Source organism: Scleropages formosus, chromosome 25 (assembly GCF_900964775.1).
Source record: "Scleropages formosus chromosome 25, fSclFor1.1, whole genome shotgun sequence".
NCBI lineage: Eukaryota > Metazoa > Chordata > Actinopteri > Osteoglossiformes > Osteoglossidae > Scleropages > Scleropages formosus.
Genome location: NC_041830.1, coordinates 14,478,513 through 14,496,974, shown reverse-complemented (window position 1 = coordinate 14,496,974; position 18,462 = coordinate 14,478,513). Strand labels below are relative to the sequence as shown.

General features: G+C 48.0%; 4 protein-coding genes across 6 annotated transcripts; 2 read left to right on the top strand and 2 right to left on the bottom strand.

The window, feature by feature from the left end:
- Positions 1-468: 468 nt before the first annotated feature.
- plaat1 (phospholipase A and acyltransferase 1) lies at positions 469-5,003 on the top strand. Of its 2 annotated transcripts, XM_018731006.2 has the most exons (5): positions 469-577; positions 1,873-1,938; positions 2,978-3,128; positions 3,229-3,497; positions 3,794-5,003. In XM_018731006.2, the coding sequence occupies exons 3-5, from the start codon at positions 2,978-2,980 to the stop codon at positions 3,893-3,895; spliced, it is 522 nt and encodes a 173-aa protein (XP_018586522.1). In that variant the 5' UTR covers positions 469-577; positions 1,873-1,938; the 3' UTR covers positions 3,896-5,003. The 2 variants fall into 2 exon arrangements, with proteins under 2 accessions (XP_018586522.1, XP_018586521.1); XM_018731005.2 differs by lacking the exons at positions 469-577; positions 1,873-1,938 and having other exon boundaries at positions 2,774-3,128.
- gpank1 (G patch domain and ankyrin repeats 1) lies at positions 477-6,796 on the bottom strand. Of its 2 annotated transcripts, XM_018731004.2 has the most exons (3): positions 6,066-6,796; positions 5,152-5,632; positions 477-528 (listed from the first exon to the last, which is right to left on the bottom strand). In XM_018731004.2, exons 1-2 carry the CDS (start codon positions 6,623-6,625, stop codon positions 5,182-5,184), a joined length of 1,011 nt encoding a protein of 336 aa, XP_018586520.2. In that variant the 5' UTR covers positions 6,626-6,796; the 3' UTR covers positions 477-528; positions 5,152-5,181. The 2 variants fall into 2 exon arrangements, with proteins under 2 accessions (XP_018586520.2, XP_018586519.2); XM_018731003.2 differs by lacking the exon at positions 477-528 and having other exon boundaries at positions 5,051-5,632.
- A 3,226-nt stretch (positions 6,797-10,022) lies between these two features.
- LOC108921590 (lens fiber membrane intrinsic protein-like) lies at positions 10,023-11,141 on the top strand. Its single transcript, XM_018731100.1, has 4 exons — positions 10,023-10,200; positions 10,609-10,746; positions 10,841-10,975; positions 11,071-11,141. Exons 1-4 carry the CDS (start codon positions 10,023-10,025, stop codon positions 11,139-11,141), a joined length of 522 nt encoding a protein of 173 aa, XP_018586616.1.
- Positions 11,142-13,042: 1,901 nt separating this feature from the next.
- LOC108921559 (apolipophorins-like) lies at positions 13,043-18,380 on the bottom strand. Its single transcript, XM_018731056.2, has 12 exons — positions 18,329-18,380; positions 18,140-18,232; positions 17,855-18,053; positions 17,049-17,236; positions 16,859-16,956; positions 16,573-16,757; positions 15,519-15,721; positions 15,158-15,320; positions 14,955-15,064; positions 14,619-14,744; positions 14,088-14,223; positions 13,043-13,749 (listed from the first exon to the last, which is right to left on the bottom strand). The coding sequence occupies exons 1-12, from the start codon at positions 18,350-18,352 to the stop codon at positions 13,739-13,741; spliced, it is 1,536 nt and encodes a 511-aa protein (XP_018586572.1). The 5' UTR covers positions 18,353-18,380; the 3' UTR covers positions 13,043-13,738.
- Between the last annotated feature and the right edge of the window lie 82 nt (positions 18,381-18,462).

Genomic DNA, 18,462 nt, shown 5'->3' with positions numbered 1-18,462 from the left:
GGCAGCCTTTTTAGAAAACAAAATAAGAATACCAAATTAATGTTTCGGTACAGTAACGCGGTTTAACTGGGTTCATTTATTGAGGGAGAAACCCTCGGGTTATTTACTACCTTAGGTTAGGCTTAGCCCAGACTGGCAGACAGAGACCATCGCTTGAGGTTTATTTTCCCAAAATGACTTAAAACATTGAATTGGCAATCCTTTAAGCGTTTGGTTTTATTTAATAAAAATTAAGGCTACTACATGTCATCAAATATATAAATAATATATTTTATCGGCGCGTCGAAATGGAATAACTACGAACGGTTGCCATGGCAACGTTGACAAAGACGTGGACGCTCTTGACCGTGAACAACTGGGGTAGGACAACAGGCAGGTGGGCGGGTGGGACGAACCCTCACCTCGCCTGAGCGCACGAGCCATCACGTGCCCCATGACCAGCCGTGGTCCTGCCCTTGGACCCTCACTGCCTTCGGAGAGGGAAGAAGGGAGAGAGGAGCTGGAGAGGCCGGTGGGCCGTTCTAGCGCCTGGATGGAGAGATGAAGCGAAGCACGATGAGAGGACAGCTCTTCATGCGTGAGTTCTCCTTTTATATCATCAGTATCATCATCATCATCATCATCATCATCATTATTGTTGTTGTTGTTGTACTGCACAGACATCAAGGATTGACCCAAGTCAAGTGATGTAACCGATAACACCAGCTTTTTTTTGTCTCTCACTTTATGGTGGTATTTTGCGGGGGGGGGGGGGGGGGTCGTCAAAGAAACGTCCATCACGTGCACAAATTTTGCCTGAACAACTTCTCTTCGGTGTCATCAATGGCTGCGAAGCAGCTTCCGCAATTATTACTACTCGTATGAAATTATTAATGGGGATTTACTGACGAGCAGCAGTCAAGGTTCTGCATCTGATATGAGATAACTTTACAGGTTATTACAACATTCACATCGAGAAGCATTTCTCTGTCCGTGGAAAAAAGGGGAGGGGGGTAATATGAGATCACATCATAAATGATAGAGGAGATGAATGAATGAATTCTTAGTGCTGTACCACAAGAGACAATTACCGAGGAGTGAGACTGTACAGCTGGGGAGGGTTAATAGTGGGGCAGCAGGGGGCGTAGTGCTTGGAACTCCCACCTTGCGCTCAGGGGCTGTGGGTTTGAATCCAACCTCCTCCTGTAGGAAGTACTTACTCTGAACTACTACAGTAAATTTTAATGACTGAGCTGCACAAATGGGTCAATCGTAAGTAGCTCAGTAAACAAATTAGTAATAGTGTAATGTGGGTTATAAATGCAGGCGGGAAACAGTAACATCAATCCACAGTTAAGAACAATTAGAGCCACAGAAGCTTTGGTTCCGGCGCTTTCTCTATTCTTCGGACGCCATTGTGCCCGTGTTCGGTTTGCGACCCTGTGCATATTGTCTGTGCGTCTTTGCGTGTGAGTGTATTATAGTGACCGTAACTATTTGCTTTGTGTCCGTGCCCTCCAGCACCATCTGGCATTGCAGTCCCCAAACCCCGCCTCCCCCCAAAAAACAGCAGCAGCAGCGAGACTCACAGACCAACTGCTCTGTTGCTGAAAGACGACACAGAAAACCAGAAACTCCACTTGAGATCCAAACGGGGTTTTGATACTTTGATATTACCCCTATTTCACACTCCGCTTCCACAGGCTTCTTTGTGGGACTTAAACTAGCAACCTTCCACGTTGTCCTAGTCAATACGCATAACCACTAAGCTACCGTTTCATGTGGACACAGCAGCATCACCCTTTTAACCCACCCCAAACCCCACCCCAGCATACCAGCATCGCCCCGGTAACGAGAGGCCACAGCTGACGTGCTGTTTTGTCGCTTCTGCAGAATGTGGTGCCTTTTGTATGACTTGGAACGGATAGAAGGACACAGTGAGAAGAAGCACCTGGCCAGGTGAGCGCCATCTCCAAGCTTGCAGGTGGGGCGGGCAACGGGAAAGAAGGTGTCGTCCCACTTCTTGGTCTCAGCATCCAACGAATCTCAGTATTTCACAGCGTGCGCCGAACTGGGCCAGTGATTTAGTTTCCCAGCGCGACCCTGGGTGACCCTGCGGCCCCTTTAAACGCGGGACTCGGGGTGAGGAATGTGACACTGGCTCGCGCTGCACGATATGGTTATTTATACTCACCCGCTTGAGCAGGAAGAAAGTGTGCTGGGCTTACCGTGGTATGTCTGCTCATTCCTGAGAGGGGAGAACTTCATCATGTTGTCCTAGATGTCGTCATTACATCATCGCAGTAAGAGCTCAGCGGCGGCTTTCGTGTTGACATCACGCAGCCCACTCTACACCGAACAGGCACCGCAGCTCCTGGGGCTTTCATTCCCCTTCAGTCGAAAAATTGTCAGACCGTGTTACGGACATTAGACTGCATCATTTCATATTTATGGGATTAATATGCGAATGAACAGTAACAGGGCACATCGGAGTCCATCAGTACGGCACACGATGTTTACAGGTAACAGAAAAACAAGGATCTCTGACATACCTTTAGAAAGTGACTGAATACACACTTTAGACGTCAGGAAGTGCAGCCCAAAGTATGGTGAAGATAAAACTTATGAATGACCCTTCAAATTGCTCTTTATAAGTTAACATGAATAAGTAAATAAACCAAAACTTGTTCTTATTATGGAACAAACAGAGTTCCAAAGTCCTCCTTAATTCTCCTTTTTGACTGTCTGCTTTACTCTCTCTGCCCACCTCCCAGGCCCCTTAATGGCACGTGACCTCTGAGCTGGACATAAAAGGGTCTTTTTTGGCCCATTACAATGAGATTATGTCAGCAATTTTTTGGGGAACTATGCAGAGTAATAACTGACCAATATTCCTGAGAAGGCAATGTCCTAACACATCATGTGTGTATTTCAGGAAGGTTGCTACATATGCATTGCTAATGAGGAAAATTCTGGATGTCCCTCCCATCCCATCCAGATGGCTTCCAATGACCCTGACCCTGGCCTTCCCCCTTCCGACCCCCCTGGGAACCCTCAGCCCGGTGACCTCATCGAGATCTTCAGACCGGCCTATCAGCACTGGGCTCTGTACCTCGGTGATGGTTACATCATTAACCTGACGCCTGTGGGTCAGTACTGCTGCGTGGTCCTGTTGGACAGTGGTTCCGATGCACCCGGAGACTAACATCAGCGTCTGTGTGCGCGTGTTGTGCGTTCCTGTCCTCGCAGACGAAGGCCAGGCAGCGGCCATGTCCAGCGTGAAGTCTGTGTTCAGCCGCAAGGCCATCGTGCGCATGCAGCTGCTCAAGGAGGTGGTGGGCAGCGACTCGTACCGCATCAACAACAAGTACGACGACAACCACACCCCGCTGCCCGTCTCCGAAATTATCGACCGCGCCCAGATGCTCATTGGCCAGGAGGTGTCGTATGACTTGCTAGGCAGCAACTGCGAGCACTTTGTCACCCTGCTGCGCTACGGGGAAGGAGTGTCTGAGCAGGTAACACCTGCTGATTCGGAAGTCCTCACTCTCCTTGTCCTACACCACGTTCACACTCCCTTTATTCCAAAAAAAAGTTTTTTTTAAATGACTACAGCTATATCCCAGACTTTTACAGAACTCACCCAGCAAAAAAAAAAGTCAAGGACCATCAATAATAATATACTTCTACTGGCTGTCAGTCACTTTTACTGGTTGTAAATGTGAAGTTTTACAGGAACTACATACGGAACAGAGCTACAGACAGACTCGCAAGGACGCGTGACTCAATGCCACCATGTGGTTTGTTTCCTCAGGCATCGCGAGCGATCGGGGCCATCAGCCTGGTGACGGCAGCCGCCAGCGCATTCTCGATGCTGGGCCTGATCAACACGCGCTCGAGAAACAGGCCTTTCTGAGCCCCTCGCTGACCCGCCGCATCGAACCCTCACTAAGCTACCCCCTCTTGTGCTACAGATCAGGCACATGATACATTTCATAAGACACACATTGTACGAGAAATGGGGGGAGGATCTGCTTGTAACGGTTTGCTGTGCTGCCACTTAATCCAAACAGTCCCTGTTCAGTCATCATTAACGTTGGAATTTTGTTGTGTGAGCCGTCACAAAATTATTAATTTTTTTTTTAACTACTTACGGGCCTGAAAGTAGTACTCGAAAAAGTGTTACTTTGAAAAAATGAAACGGACAAATCTATTCGATGATTTTTAAAAACAGAACATATGTTTTACTAGTTTGAAAACTCTGGCCTGCGATGTTTGTCATCTCCATGAAGTGGAGTAGTGGTGAAGGAACTTAGACTCAGGGTTGCAGATCCTAGTCTCTCAAGGGGGTACTAGTATTACCTACGAGCAATTTATGCAACGTACATTTCCAGCGTCTTACATGGCAAGAGTTGATATTGTGAACTTATTAAAACAGTTCTTTTTACCATTAGGCTGCTGTGTCTCCTGCAGGGACTGCCCAGTAAGAGGGCACTTGAGGACACTGGAAAACATTCAAGCCACTAAAACATGAGAGTTTCAATTGGAATTCTTTGCCTTTTTGCCTGGTTATCCAAATGCCTTAAATTAATACTTGCAGTTTGTTACCCTTAGTAATTTCACCAATTTGGTCATCTGGAGAGCATCAACATTACAATGGAACTTTAACATGGACTGGAATATTTTTTGAAAAACTATGCATTTTCCATCTAATCAACAGGATCGCAACAATAATACCTCCTGATGTTGAAACAAGCCATCATCTCCTGTTCACTTTTACTGTTCAAATGAATGCAAATAAATCCAGACTTTGTAAATACCTTGCATGGGTCCTGTGTGCCTTATACAACTTCATCTTTAAGGACTCGACCCAAAAGACAATGTATGAAATCCATCAACTATCCGAGAAACCAAAATTATAGTTCCATAAAACTGTCAAAGCTTTACTATTTGTGGTCTTTCAGGCAACATCCCAATTTTCCACAACACCATGAAAGCTGTTAACACTGAAAGGGTCACATGATCTCGGCATATAGTTCACTCAAAAAAAAAAAAAAAAATTACATTTCAGTCCTTTGTTGGTGTTTCCCTCCTGCACTGAGCTCTCTATATTCAATGTTTTTTAAAATGAAAAAAGGAGAGGGAAAAAAAAATCCAGCTGCAGAGACACACCTTTGCATTACCGTGTCCAGGATCAGGATTTTACAGGTTGAAGTAAGTCCGAAAGTTCCTTTCCCAGTTCTTGTCCTTCGCCTCCTTCCTTCTCTCTGCTCTACGGCTAAGCGTGGCCACCCGCTCCATGCGGCCCGCAGTAGCGGGGACCTGCTGAACTGCCCGTGTGTCCCTGGCCTCAAAGTGTGTCACTCGGGCCCGGGGAGTAGGACCATACCCTAGCCCTTCCTGGTCTCTCTTGAGCACAGTGCGCACAGGCTGTGTCCGGCCGGCACCCTGGGGCCCCAGTCCGGCCCCCGGTTCCCAGCCCTCGCGGAGCATCATTCGGAAGGCGGCGTTGGAGGGGGGCAAGCAGTAGTGTGGCACAGGGGGTGGACGGCGGAGGCTGAACTGGTGCACCGTGGAGCTGTTGTGCTTCTTCTCACTGTCGCTGTACTGGATTCCGCACACTGTGCACCACTGCAGCTCGGCAGGAGGGACACTGGAGAGGGAGATAGGATAGAATAGAAACACTGATGTATTATATTTCTGATCCTGTTTTCCTTTGCATTTTCTTTTCTCCACCACTAAAACACTCACATTTTTCCCTCGCTAGACATTGTTCAAAAAAAAAAAAAAAAGTAACTTGAATGGAATCACAAGAGAAATGTTTTGTAAATAAAACACAGTCGCTGACAAACACACTGAGTCAATGAGAAATAAGGTGCTTTGCGGCAGCGTGACCAGCACATGTTGTCGTGCACGTTATATGTAAACAGTTTTAGCCGAATTTCACACAAACAGCAGAAGGAGCCAAATGAGGAGTCCTACCAGCGCTTTTTAAATTATTGCTCCAAATCCTTACTCACCCGTAGCTGCTGCACGACATAAGAAAACAGTGTACACCAAAACCACAGCGTTTTGTCAATGCTGACCTCATCGTATTCCCAGGAGTCTCCTGCTCGACACCGAACCTCTCCAGCTCCCTCACCACCTCCTCGTGTCCGGCTTGGTCGGCCAGGTCTCGGGCGTCTCGGCCCTGCGAGTCCACCACGCCCACCCAGGCTGCCCCCTTGCAAAGAAGAAACCTGACGACGGCATGCTGCCCGGCGTAGCTGGCGCACATGATAGGTGTCCAGTAGTAGGCATCCTGGAAGTTGATGTCACAGCCTTTCTTCTCGAGCAGCTCCTTCAGTCCAGCCAGGTCCCCTTCCTGAGCGCATTTCAGCAGCCGGTGTCCATCTCTCTCGGCGGTCACGGTGTCGCGTGGAGGTTCTCTCCTTTTGGCCCTTCCTCCATTTGTACCTCTCCTCTGATCCCCATGACAAACGGCAGATCCTCCGCTTTTTCCTTCCTCTAAAAGGCTCTGATAAAAACACTTTGCCGCCTCTCCGCTCAGTGCATCGTCCTGCTGTGATGGGGTCTTCGCAGCAGAGATCCCCAGCCAGCGCTCATCCTCCTCTTGGGCTGGGGTGAAGGTGATCAGACCATTCATGGCGGTAAGAGCCCAGCAAGTGGATTTAACTCCTTTCCCTCATGCTGCTCCTTCACACAGGAAACAGGAACGGAAGAGTCCTGAATAAAAATTAAACACTTCAGGGACAGCTTGTTATTTAAATGAACAAAAACACTTCCCTCAAACCATTATCCTACAAACTGCAGTGAGAAACACATCTACATTATTTACAGATCTACATTTATTTACTCCTTTACTAGCAGACAATTCCTCCAACAAGCGGACACAGTGAGTGATTACGAACGAACCTATTATTATTTTACTAGCCAACAACACGCCTATGACAGTGGTATCACTAATAATAATAATTATATATTATTAACTCCGCACATATATATATATATATATATATATATATATATATATATATATAACTCCGCACAAACATAAGTAGCTTTGTATAAAAGCGTGAATTCTTTAACAAATTAAATGAAAATGATAATAATAACAACAAGATAATAAGAAGAACAAATCATGATAATGATACATTACATGATGAGGCGAAATTTTCAATCGTACTGTGAGGTACAGAATATTTCATTACGACTTCACATTTGAAACAAGACTAACTCACCTTTTTTTGTCATTTTGTCTTCTTATCCAACGACGAACTCCGTAAAGTATCCCCTCAAAAGTTTACCTGAAAATTTCCTACAAACTCAAAGTTAATGCAACACAAACCAGGCAGGAATGCCGTTCACAGCCGTCGCAGTACACCACTTCCTGTTTATCGTCTTGCTCGTTGGTTTTGTATTTCCGGTTTAAAGACCAGAAGAAAAGTTCGAACGAGCGCCACCAGTAGCCTCGGATGACCACCAAAGGCATTGCAACGACAGCCGCACCGACACTTGCACTCACGGGTCAAACAGAGTTTTGCTCTTGACCATTTGGTTTACATTTAAATTAATGTCTGACTTCTTTTATGACTTAAACTGCTACGATCAGTGCACTGCTAAATACTCCTAAAGTTTACTTACTTTCTTACTTTCTAGTGACACGTCTTCAGGTTTAACTTTTTCCCCGTTATTTCTTCAGCTTTGTAATTTAAATGAATGATTTAAAATATTATTTTTTCCCTAATATATTATTCTTAATTTTACTTTCTTATTATCCTTACAGTGTTTCATATTCATCTTTAGAATGGTTTATCCCAGTATGTAACATGGCATTCTCGCTGTTTCGGTTCAGGGAAAGAACCGTAACAGCACAAGTGGGATTCACACCAACAACCTTCGTATTGCAAGGCGGCAGCGCTGACAGAGCGCTGCCTGCTACGTCCTGCTATTTCTGTCTTAGGTTGGCCAGATCTTGGCTGAAACTGACTGTGTTTCTTATGGCAGTGAAGCGGGGGCTGCTTAATCGAAGCTTAGAGCTGGTTTTTGGATCCTTTTACTGTACAGATGGTAAAAATCTCAGTTGCAAACCCATCTGAATCATACGAGGTCCAGGGAAATTCTGCTCCTCCTTTGGGACCTCAGGTCCTTGTGCTGCTTGACACCTGGGGTGTCTGAAGGAATGAGCTTTCTGGCCAGAGACACACACCACTTGAGCTGGCACCGTCTCTCAAAGGATCCCAGGTGATGGGACGTACAGTATGGACACCCCAGCGGTGCACGTGTCCTGCGTGTGTCCAGACTGACCCTTCAGACTGCAAACAGCAGTGTGTGTGTGTGTGTGTGTGTGTGTGTGTGCGTGCATGTGTGTTGAGGCATATACAGTGACAGGGAGAGAGGAGAAGAGTGTGTACCCCCCCTCCCCAGTCTTCGCACCGGGGTAGGGGGAAGGGGTGTCGGGGTCAGAGACATGAAGGCACCAGAGACGGCGATGGAATGGGCTGGAGTATGAGGTGGAGGAGAGAACTGACGGGGCAGCGCAGGGCGTGGGGGTGACCGCTGGTGGGGTGGGGTGGGGTGGGGGGGATTAGCATCCCTCACATGTTGTGCTCGATCATTCCCTTCATTGTGGCGAGAACAATGAGGGCGCGGGGCGGAGGGCTTAAAAAGGACAAACGCGGGGAGGCGGCCAGGCGGCGAACAACTGTCAGCTGCGGACAGCCGAGAGAAAGTGGCGTCACAAACTGTATACTTTACCGCGTCTCGGCAGGCGGCCGGTCGCCACAGCTAAAGACCCCGAGCGAAGGCAGCGTTTTTGGCCCCTCAAGGCTCCGGCCAGGTAAGAATGCTTCCATTTACCGCGGGACGCTGCCAAGCTGAGCTCTTAAGCTCCCAGTAATTTGCCGTGCATTACTGTACTTTGGCAGCAGGGCCCACGCGCAGCGGTGTACTCTTACTGCGGTATAAATCCATGGACGACTGTTGCCCTTTCAAGACCTTTGCGGATTACTCTGTTCAGGTGTTAAAAGACGCTTGCGGAAAAGCTGGCGGCAACGCGGTGATCTTTCGCACGCATTCACTAGCCTACAAAGTGAAACGGTGTAAAACAGGGTGAGAACTCAGATCTTGTGAAGCGACATGATGACCTCCAGTTTGAATTGTTAGTGAAGCCTGAAAGGCTAAAGCGTTTCTGTTAGGTTTTTAAAAAAATATATTGTTCTTAATTAAATATAATTATTATTTGTACCAAATTAGATAACTAACGTTACAGTGATTTGCGTAGCAGGACGTTTGCAGAGCCTTCATCCAGGATACATTTGCAGGAGTGGGATTCAAACCGACAACCTTCGCAGTGAAAGGTGGTAGCACTAACCACTCTCCTCACCAGTACGGTCGCCTCCACTTTGTGAGACTACTTGGGTTTATATTTTACCCTCTCTAACTTACAGTTCAGCGGAGCAGCTGAGGTTCAGCTCATTGAAAAGCAAGTTGACAGGCTCCTTCCTGTCATTTGAACCAGGAACCTTCTGGTTCCGTGTCTGCATCACCAGCCACTGCGCCTCCTGCTGCCTCGGCGCTCCACGCCTGGCGGGCAGTCCGGGTTTGGGGCCGAGCGGCACGCGTGTGCAATGTGCTGACGGGGGGCGGCTCTGCTGCGTGGACACTTCGCATTCAGGACCCGTTCGACAAAGAGGGGTTAAGACCCCAGCCCATTGTGTATCCCCTCCGCAGACCTCAGCCGCTGTTACTGCAACGCCATCAAAGCAGACTTCGTTTTCTGCGTTTATGATTGGAACCAATCCAGACGCAACCGCTGCACTCATACAAATAAATTTTAATCATATCGCTTACATGATATATTATTATTATTTGAACCTCATAAGACATATGGGTATGCGGTTCTTTCCGACAGACTACTGTAGAATATAGTGAATTCTGGGTGATTGTTGGGTCTGTATTCTGTGTGTGGATACTCCTGATTGTGCCCCCATCGGTCAGGGCAGCTGTACTCGGAGGACTGCGGTATCCCAGGGTCCCTCTCAATGCTGTACACCCTTGCTGGCGGAGGTACACTCTGCGGAGTGGCTTCCTTGGTGCTCCTCATTGTCTCCACGGCAACCGACTTTTGGATGCATTATCGATACTCTGGATCCTCAGCCAATCAGGGACTCTGGAGGTTCTGTATCAATCGCAAGTGCCACGCCCACACGATCACCGTCGGTGAGCAATGCATTCTGGGACACAGAGACTCGAGCTTGCGATACAAGCACACCCATTTTAAACAAGTTTATAAAAACTAGTTTCAATAGGTTCATCTACCTTTGTAGACTTTGTTAGTATTTTTATACCTCAGTATAAGCTTGTGATACATTTTCCAAGAAGAAAATTCAATTTGATTAATAAAATTGGCGAAATTTTATATCTGTTCATCACTGACTATTAAATTGATGGGTGTGTCTCTTCCGTGTCACCATTGGTTGCCAATTCCCTGTCCCGTTTCACCATTGGCTATCAATCTGTGGGAGTGTCTCTGTCCTGTATCATCATTGGCTATCAATTTGTGGGTGTGTCTTCATCTTGTGTCACCACTGGCCAGGAATGCACGGCTGTATCCCTGTCCTTCCACAGCCTTCTGGGACGCGACTCGCGCCTTCATGCTGCTGTCTATATTGAGCTGCTTCACCGGTGTGGTGTTGGGACTCAGCACCTTCGCCAACGGAACCAGCCGGAGAGTGAGGTCCGCTGGAATTGCTCTGACAGTGTCAGGTGAGGGGAAGGAGGGGGAGGAAAAAGTGGAGACGGGGAACACTCACGACTCGACACATGACGGGAGTTGAGCTTCTGCCCTCTCGCCGCCCAGCGTTCCTCGCTCTCCTCGCCGTGGCCATCTACACGGGGGTCACCGTCAACTTCTTCGGCAAGAAGTACCTGGACTGGCGCTTCTCCTGGTCCTACATCTTGGCCTGGGTGGCCATCATCTTGGCTTTCGCTGCTGGTAAGTTCTCTTTGACCATTGAGTGTGCATTGGCAGTGGGTGCTGTGGTCCAGCGGGGGTCAGTCTATCATTCTCCATCCCTTCTCCCCCCCCAGGAGTGTTCCAGCTGTGCGCCTTTCGGAGGAACACCGGGGAGCCAGCGCCCCCCAGCAGCGCCAACAGCTAGACTCGCTCCCCAGAGGAGCCCGGATACACCGAACCATCCAACACACACACAACTTTTTACACTTCTTCACACGGCTGACTCCTAACTGCACAGTGGCTTACACTGATTTACCCATTTATGAAGCAGGGTAAATTTCACTATTTCCATTCAGGGTAAGAACCTTGATCAAGGGTACTACAGCGGCACTGGGATTCGAACCCGGGTTTGACCGCAAGGTTGGTGCCTTAACCACTACGCCGCCTGATGCCTTAAGTAGCAGCACAGACTACCGTGGTATTCCGGAGATCTTTAGACACGGAATTTAAAACCCAGCTGAAGTTAGTCTGTATTCATCGGTATCTCAGCGCTGTCGTTGGTGATGAACGTGAAAGAATATTCTAAAATATTAATGTATTCCTGGAGCAAGTATTCCTACTGATGGCTCGCAGCAGGGGTAGGGAACACACATCATACCGCGGGACAAATAGGAACCACGGTACCTGCTGGGCCCGGTTTTGTACAACAAGAGAGAGAATGACTGGCAGAGTGGGAAAGCTTTTAGTTATTAGAAAGTTATTAAAACTATATCCACCCACAGTCTTCATGCAATACTGTTCCTTTGTATGCGTGCAGACATCCAGACTTCGAGAAAGTGATTTCAGCAAAAAAAAAAAAAAAAAAAAAAAAAGGGGTGGGGTTCCCCAAAATACATTTATAATTTAATTATTTGTATTTATATGTAGTAAAACATTATATGCATTATTATGTATACTGTAGACTTAATTATATATCTGCAGTAGAAATCCCAGATATATAATTAACTACATCATAGAACTAAAAAAATTTTATGGGTAGGGGGTCAACCCTCAGGAGAAAGCTTTTGGACTGGGGGGGATCCCTTTCAAAGAAATCACTATTATAATTAATTGTAATTTACTAATGCTTTTTTGGACAGTATTAATAAATAATGAATACGTGATGAAATTATTCACTCATAAATAATAGATTACTGTATTTCATCAGGCCCAAGTGCCCACCCAGTCATCCGGCGGGGTGTATGTTTGACGCCCCTCGTCCACAGCTTCCCTGTATGTCCTCGGCGAGAGGTGACACACACACACACACACACCTCTCCATAGACTTTGTGACAAGGCAGATACAAAGAAGTGCTCACATTTAGCTAAGAAGCTGGCGGGGGGGGGGCACACTGGAACCCATAACCACAAAACGCACCAATATGGTACACGATCCTGGGACACCACGTGTTACACTCCTGCACTTCAGTTGCGTTCCCAGGGATCGGAGGTCAAGACCCCACAGGTTGCACTCTGAGAGCACCCCCCCCTCACACAAGTAACAACTCACAAACTCAACACCTGGACAAGGAACATGAACGCATTTCCTGCATCTCAACCCAACAAGGATGGTCAATCGATGGCAGATATAAATGATTCGTCGATGCATGAACGCTTTTCTGGAATGTTCTACACACATGAATAGGGACATTTTAGGACATGCAGCAAAAACTTTTTTTCTAAAAAAATCACTAGATATACTAAATCAAGTACAACAAAAATTAGTTTTTATAAAAACCTTTTATGAAGATCTAATGAGGACACTTATTGTACGTTATTCAGATATTTTATGCTACACTGAAAGCCAAGACATAAATTTATTCTCAAAGAGAGAAGTGAATATTATTATATAATACAGCCTTTAAATTAATGGACACAAGTATTGCTACTTTACTACAAGAGCATTACCAGGGTACACTGTGAGTTCAGAAAACACGGTGCTGCGATGTAAATTATGTCTATGACTTTTAAGGAACAACAAAGGAACAAAGTGTTTACAGGACCATAATGTAATTATTATAATTAACCTTTATTTTGTCTCAAGAGTGACTCACAATGTGACGCTTGTTACAGTAAGTTACTGACAGTGATTCACCCATTTGCACAGGTGGGTCATTTTTACTATATCAGATCAGGGTGAGTACTTTGCTTAAAGGTGCTACAGTGGGAACAGGGATTCGAACCCGGGACTTTAGACTGCAAGGCACTGATACTATGATGCCCTCTATATAATAACGAGGAACTATATTACATTATGTTCCGTACCTGGTCATCCATAAGGGGAACAAAGTGAAACTGCATTTTAATAACTATCTCCATAAGGAACTCTGCTATGCAAATTAATTCAGTATGGAATTATGGGAAAAGTGAAAGAGGCCAAAAATGTCTCCAGTTTAATAACCTTTTCATTTAGCTCATCTTTTTGGAAATACAAATCAATGAAACAGTGCCGCACTGGAACCAAGGTTGGGGTGCACATGTTTTACCTGCACTTTACACTTTTTTTACCAACCTGCTCTCATGTTAAAGGTGTAAAAATAATGCACACCATCATTCCGCTGTTCACTCCCCATTACAAGCACCGGTTGGAACTGTGATCGAGCTTCAGAGAGGAGCATGAGCTCAGCACCCCCCGCCTCGTATCATGTTTCTCTTCAGATCGTATCCGTGGCTCCCATGGACAGTAAAATCACACTCGTCCTCATGTCCACAGACAGGGCTACACTTCGAACCCGGGACTGGGCTCGGTGACTCCTCCCACTTTTAGACACTCACTGCAAGTGAAGAACAAATGTGATGGTTTGTCGCTGTTCCTCAAACTGTAGTAAGTTAATAATAGGATACATAATGTTTCATTAAGATATAGTTGCATGAGAAATATTATTTTGTGGGTGTGTCCCCTTACCCTCCGGCCTTACGCCCTGTGTTACCGGGTCGGCTCCGGTTCCCCGCGACCCCGTATGGGACAAGCGGTTCTGAAAATGTGTGTGTGTGTGTGTGTGTGTGTGTGTGTTATATAACATGTTATAACACTATTATATATTATTAAATGACATCATACTATATGAGGAATATGTACTACATGGGAGGCCTCTGAGGAGCAGCCACTGACCACACAGCTCTGGAAGGTCCAGCGGAACGTAGTTTCTGCGACACAGGTGGACAAAGGCAGCCGCCAGCCTACAGGGGGCACTCCCGCGGTGACAGCGGGACCTCTCGCACACAGCCAAGAACTGCCCCGGGTCCACCTGGGTGAAGAGGGATGTGGAAAGCTCGACAGACTCTTTTTGAGGTAACCCAAATACACACCCTGCTCCATACTGCCCCCTACTGGCAGTTATGGGGGTTTCGCTGCAGATTTAAACGGGTTTTTCCTTCTACGACGTGTGTTTCCCTCATTTCTGTGCCACTTAACACAGAATCCATGTTCATTTGAATATTAATATATGCAAATTACTCACACATCATGGAATGCAGAACATGTGAAATATCATCTAATGAAGTTAATTTTTGACGAAGGGAACACTTTGTCCTTGGTTCCTTATGGGAAAAACCAGAAAAAACAGAAAGAAGAATATGGAGTGCGTGTGAGTGTGTGTGTGTGTGTGTGTGTGTGTGTGTGTGTGCGTGGGGCGTGACTCACCACCCGGAAGCATGAGCCGAGGGGGGAGTCCAGATCCGAGAAGAGGGAGGCGCAGCTGAGGAGGTCGGAGGTCGCTTCGGCCTTGGAGGTATTGGAACAAGGGCCTCGGCGGCAGTGTGGCTTCAGCTGCGGAAAGCGCACACACGCAGACACACACGTGAACGCAAGCACGCACTTGGCGTAAGCTCATTAAAGGTAAAGATGACCCACGTGGATCATCTTTACCTTTAATGGGCTTATGCCAAGTGTGTGTGCCAGTGTGTTTGTGTGTTTGTGTGTGTGGACAAAAAAGCATCCAGGCGGATGAAACCCCAGCTGGACCGCCTGCGCCCTTACCTGCCAGCTCTGGAGGAAGTGGTCCTCGCCATCCGCCTGGGAGCCGTCGGGGAGGGTGAGCTCATTTCCTGCTTCATTGTCATTGGTCCCCAGGAGCCCCATAGACACACCTGCGCAAACACACACACACACACACACACACCTGCACATCAGACACCCCCAACGAACACATCACTCCCGATTTTGTTATTTATTTTTTTTACCATGTTGCCATCCATCCAGCGTCAAACTGCAGACCTCCTGCGACAGGTCACATGACAGCAGCGCTCCGTTCTGATTGGAGACTTGGATGAGTACCCCATCTCTCCTAACCGACACGCCGCTGTCACTGAAGCTCTCGTCTGTCTCACGGCAGTTCATCTCCACCTGAAGATACAGTGGTTAGAGTGTCACCCTGCACTCCAAGGACATGGGTTCGAATCCCACCCCCTGTTGTAGTACCCTTGATCAAGGTACTAGTAACAATTACCTGGTTGTATAAATGGGTAAATCAGTGTAAGGAGATTACACGCCAAATGAATAATTAAAGGTAAACCAGGAGAGGACTGACTGACTGACCGCTACCTGGCCGTGGGGCGAAATGCTCACGGTCGTGTTGCTCATCTCCACCAGCAGGGTGCGCTCTGGCGCTGTATTGGGGCTGAGCACCATGGTGAAGGAGCCGCCCATGAGGTCCCGGGCCAGGAGGAGGGGGCAGCGGCCGGGAAGCTCGTAGAGGCGCCCGTCGAAGGACAGGGCGAACTGGTCAGACACCAGCAGAGCCTGGTCTGGGAAACGGAGACACGGGTTGCGGGTTCGAGCAAATGGTGTTCAATTAGCCGCACCTGATACAGTACCGTTTACCTTCTGGGACTTAGGGTTACACATTCCATCCACTCCACAACTCTTTACACAGTGCATATGGTGGATATTTTTACCTTCATTCATTAATAAATAGAACATATTTAATGCAAGTTCATGGGAGTAAGAGTCAAATATTAAATTACGAAATTTGTGAACTTTCCAATTTGCAATGCAGACATTCGTAACGCATGAATGAAAAGTTCACATTCAGATGTTTTTACCTTCACCCATTTACACTTTTCTCCTAAGCGATTAACAGTGTTCAACTCATACGGTGTAGTTTGTACTGTGTCAATTTGGGATTAGCACCTTTATCCAGGGTACTACAACCGGAGGCTGGATTCAAACCCATGTCTCGTGAGAAGGCTCTAGCTGCTACGCCCCCTGCTGCACAAGGAATGTCCCTTCAACAGTTATTACATTTTTTCATTTATCCAATGCTTTTCTCCAAAACAACTTGTGTACAATGTTCCTTTATCGACAGTAATTTATTCATTTATACACTTGGGTAATTTTACGGGAGCTATTTTAGGAGAATTACCTCGTTCAACCGTACTAAAGCTCAAGGTGAGATTTGAACCTGAGACCTTTGGGTCCAAAGGCAGCAGCTCTAATCACTATTCTAACAGTGGTTGCCAATTATAGAGCCTGCTGTTGGGTTCAAACCCCCGACCTTGACATTTAGAGGCTTTCGCTCTGCCGAACGCACCAGCCGAGCTCATAGCGGTTAAAGTGGGGTTTTCAGACCCGGGCTCTGTGGAAAAGCAGGACTCACGGTTGAAGGGACTCTCCATCATCCTCCTCTTGAGGCGGTAGAGCTCGGCGGCGGGTCGCAGGGATGCCACGGTCACCATGGGCCGCAGGAGCCACTCGTCCAGCAGGAACTCCACCATCCCGGCCCCGCCCACGTCCGACCAGGCGCCCCTCGGTAACGGCAGCTGGACACTCACCTCGCAGCGGCTGGGACACACACACACACATACGTGTGCGCAAATCAGTCATGACCAAAAGCATACACAGGACCGGGGAAGTGTACCGCTTTCCGGATCTTTCCACAGTACCCGTGTGACAGTTTGTAGAGAGATGCCAGTCGTCTTCTGATCCCTACGAGGGCCGCCCCCAACCTGGACTCCGCCCACTGTGCCATCTGCTGACTCACCTGGACACACACACACACACACACACGAGCACCTGCAGCTTCCATCACCATCTGGTCCAACCCTGACATCAGCGCGTCCCACAGTTCCTCACCAGGTCCAGTGCGGCAGTGAGCGCCCCCAGCGCCGCTCTCAGCGGCGCCCCCAGCTGGTGCTCCTCCAGAACTGCAGGCAGTTGCTCCGCCAGCTTTCGAGACCAAAGCACCACCGTCTCTTTCCAAGTGGCGTCGAGCCGTCGGCCGGTCGCGTCCTGGTAGGCCCCCGCCAGGGTGGCCAGCGGCCCTGCGGGAGGCGAAGCGGGATGAGATGGGCTCCGTGAAGCTCGCCTCTAACGCCGCGTTTCCGCTGCGTCCAAAATGCACGAACAGCATCGCCCAATACAATAAAAACATAGTAAATAACGGTTCCCCGCCTACCAGGGTGGTGTCACTAAACAAACTAGCGAGGAAGACCTGTATATCATATGAGATACAAACTAATATAACAATAATAGTGCACGATATTGTCTATACATAATACAATCAATTAGGAGGTTCCACAATGTTAAGTATCTGGTCAAAAGAACATTATTGCAGATATTTTTTTGACATACCCATGTATGACATAACGTAAATGTATTTATTTACTTTCACTGGGATTCACACTCTATCTATCCATCCACCTGTCTGTACTTGTGCCCTCAGTACTATCACTTAATGCAATTAACTGTCCATTGTTACAATCGAATTACTGCTCAGTCGTGCTCATTTGCGCTGCCTACACACGGACCGTGACCAGGACCACACCCACGTTGTCGGACCCTCACGATGACCCAGAACGCAACCACGCCGGTAGCGGCTGCGCTGACCCTGCCTGCGATCGCCAGTTTGGCCGCAACCGCGGTACAGAGCGCTTCCTTACTCTTGAGCTCCTGCTGCAGCTGCTGGGACAGGTGGCGCAGGGACTCGAGGCACCGCGGTAAGCGGTTAGTGAGGGAGTGCCGCAGGACGCCTTTCCTCCACGCGGCCCAGGCTCCCGCGACCCTCTGCACCAGCAGCGCCTCGGCCTTCTGGGCCCAACGCAGGGGCCTCTCGCTCATCTCCCACAGCAGAGCGTTGTCCTGCGAAGGGGGACGAGGAAATCACATTGCAGCAAAACATGGTAAAACCACACTTAGCTCCCCTGCACTCCCTGCTCAGACCGTACCTGGCGTCTGATCTCCAGCAGGAGGCGCTGCAGGACTCGAATTTTGTCCAGCAGTTTATTCCTCACACGTGAGCCCAGAAGACACGCTCTCGCCTGAGGAGACACCACAGAGGACGATACAGTCGTCGCATCCCTTTGCAACACTGCAGCTCACAGTATGGAAAGAGGGTGAAACATGGCGACACACACCTCTGCTGCCTGCAGGCTTTCCATGCAGGCTTGTGCAGTGAACGTCAGGCTTTGATTGGCCGCCCTCAAAGAGATGGATGCCAGCGACTCTGGCTTGACTCCGTCCTCTGTCCTTTGGACCTCCAGTATTACGT

What these genes read in the sequence shown, in the direction of transcription:
- LOC108921590 (XM_018731100.1), top strand. Translation starts at nt 10,023, where the DNA reads ATGCTGTACACCCTTGCTGGCGGAGGTACACTCTGCGGAGTGGCTTCC. An exon ending in AATTGCTCTGACAGTGTCAG is followed by an intron (nt 10,747 to 10,840) that starts GTGAGGGGAAGG and finishes CTCGCCGCCCAG; the next exon opens with CGTTCCTCGCTCTCCTCGCC. An exon ending in CATCTTGGCTTTCGCTGCTG is followed by an intron (nt 10,976 to 11,070) that starts GTAAGTTCTCTT and finishes CTCCCCCCCCAG; the next exon opens with GAGTGTTCCAGCTGTGCGCC.
- plaat1 (XM_018731005.2), top strand. Translation starts at nt 2,900, where the DNA reads ATGTGTGTATTTCAGGAAGGTTGCTACATATGCATTGCTAATGAGGAA. An exon ending in CATTAACCTGACGCCTGTGG is followed by an intron (nt 3,129 to 3,228) that starts GTCAGTACTGCT and finishes CTGTCCTCGCAG; the next exon opens with ACGAAGGCCAGGCAGCGGCC. An exon ending in GGGAAGGAGTGTCTGAGCAG is followed by an intron (nt 3,498 to 3,793) that starts GTAACACCTGCT and finishes TTGTTTCCTCAG; the next exon opens with GCATCGCGAGCGATCGGGGC.
- LOC108921559 (XM_018731056.2), bottom strand. Translation starts at nt 18,352, where the DNA reads ATGGAAAGCCTGCAGGCAGCAGAG. An exon ending in AAAGCCTGCAGGCAGCAGAG is followed by an intron (nt 18,233 to 18,328) that starts GTGTGTGTCGCC and finishes GTGTCTCCTCAG; the next exon opens with GCGAGAGCGTGTCTTCTGGG. An exon ending in ACTTCCTCCAGAGCTGGCAG is followed by an intron (nt 14,745 to 14,954) that starts GTAAGGGCGCAG and finishes CGCTTTCCGCAG; the next exon opens with CTGAAGCCACACTGCCGCCG.
- gpank1 (XM_018731004.2), bottom strand. Translation starts at nt 6,625, where the DNA reads ATGAATGGTCTGATCACCTTCACCCCAGCCCAAGAGGAGGATGAGCGC. An exon ending in ACTCCTGGGAATACGATGAG is followed by an intron (nt 5,633 to 6,065) that starts GTCAGCATTGAC and finishes CTCCCTCTCCAG; the next exon opens with TGTCCCTCCTGCCGAGCTGC.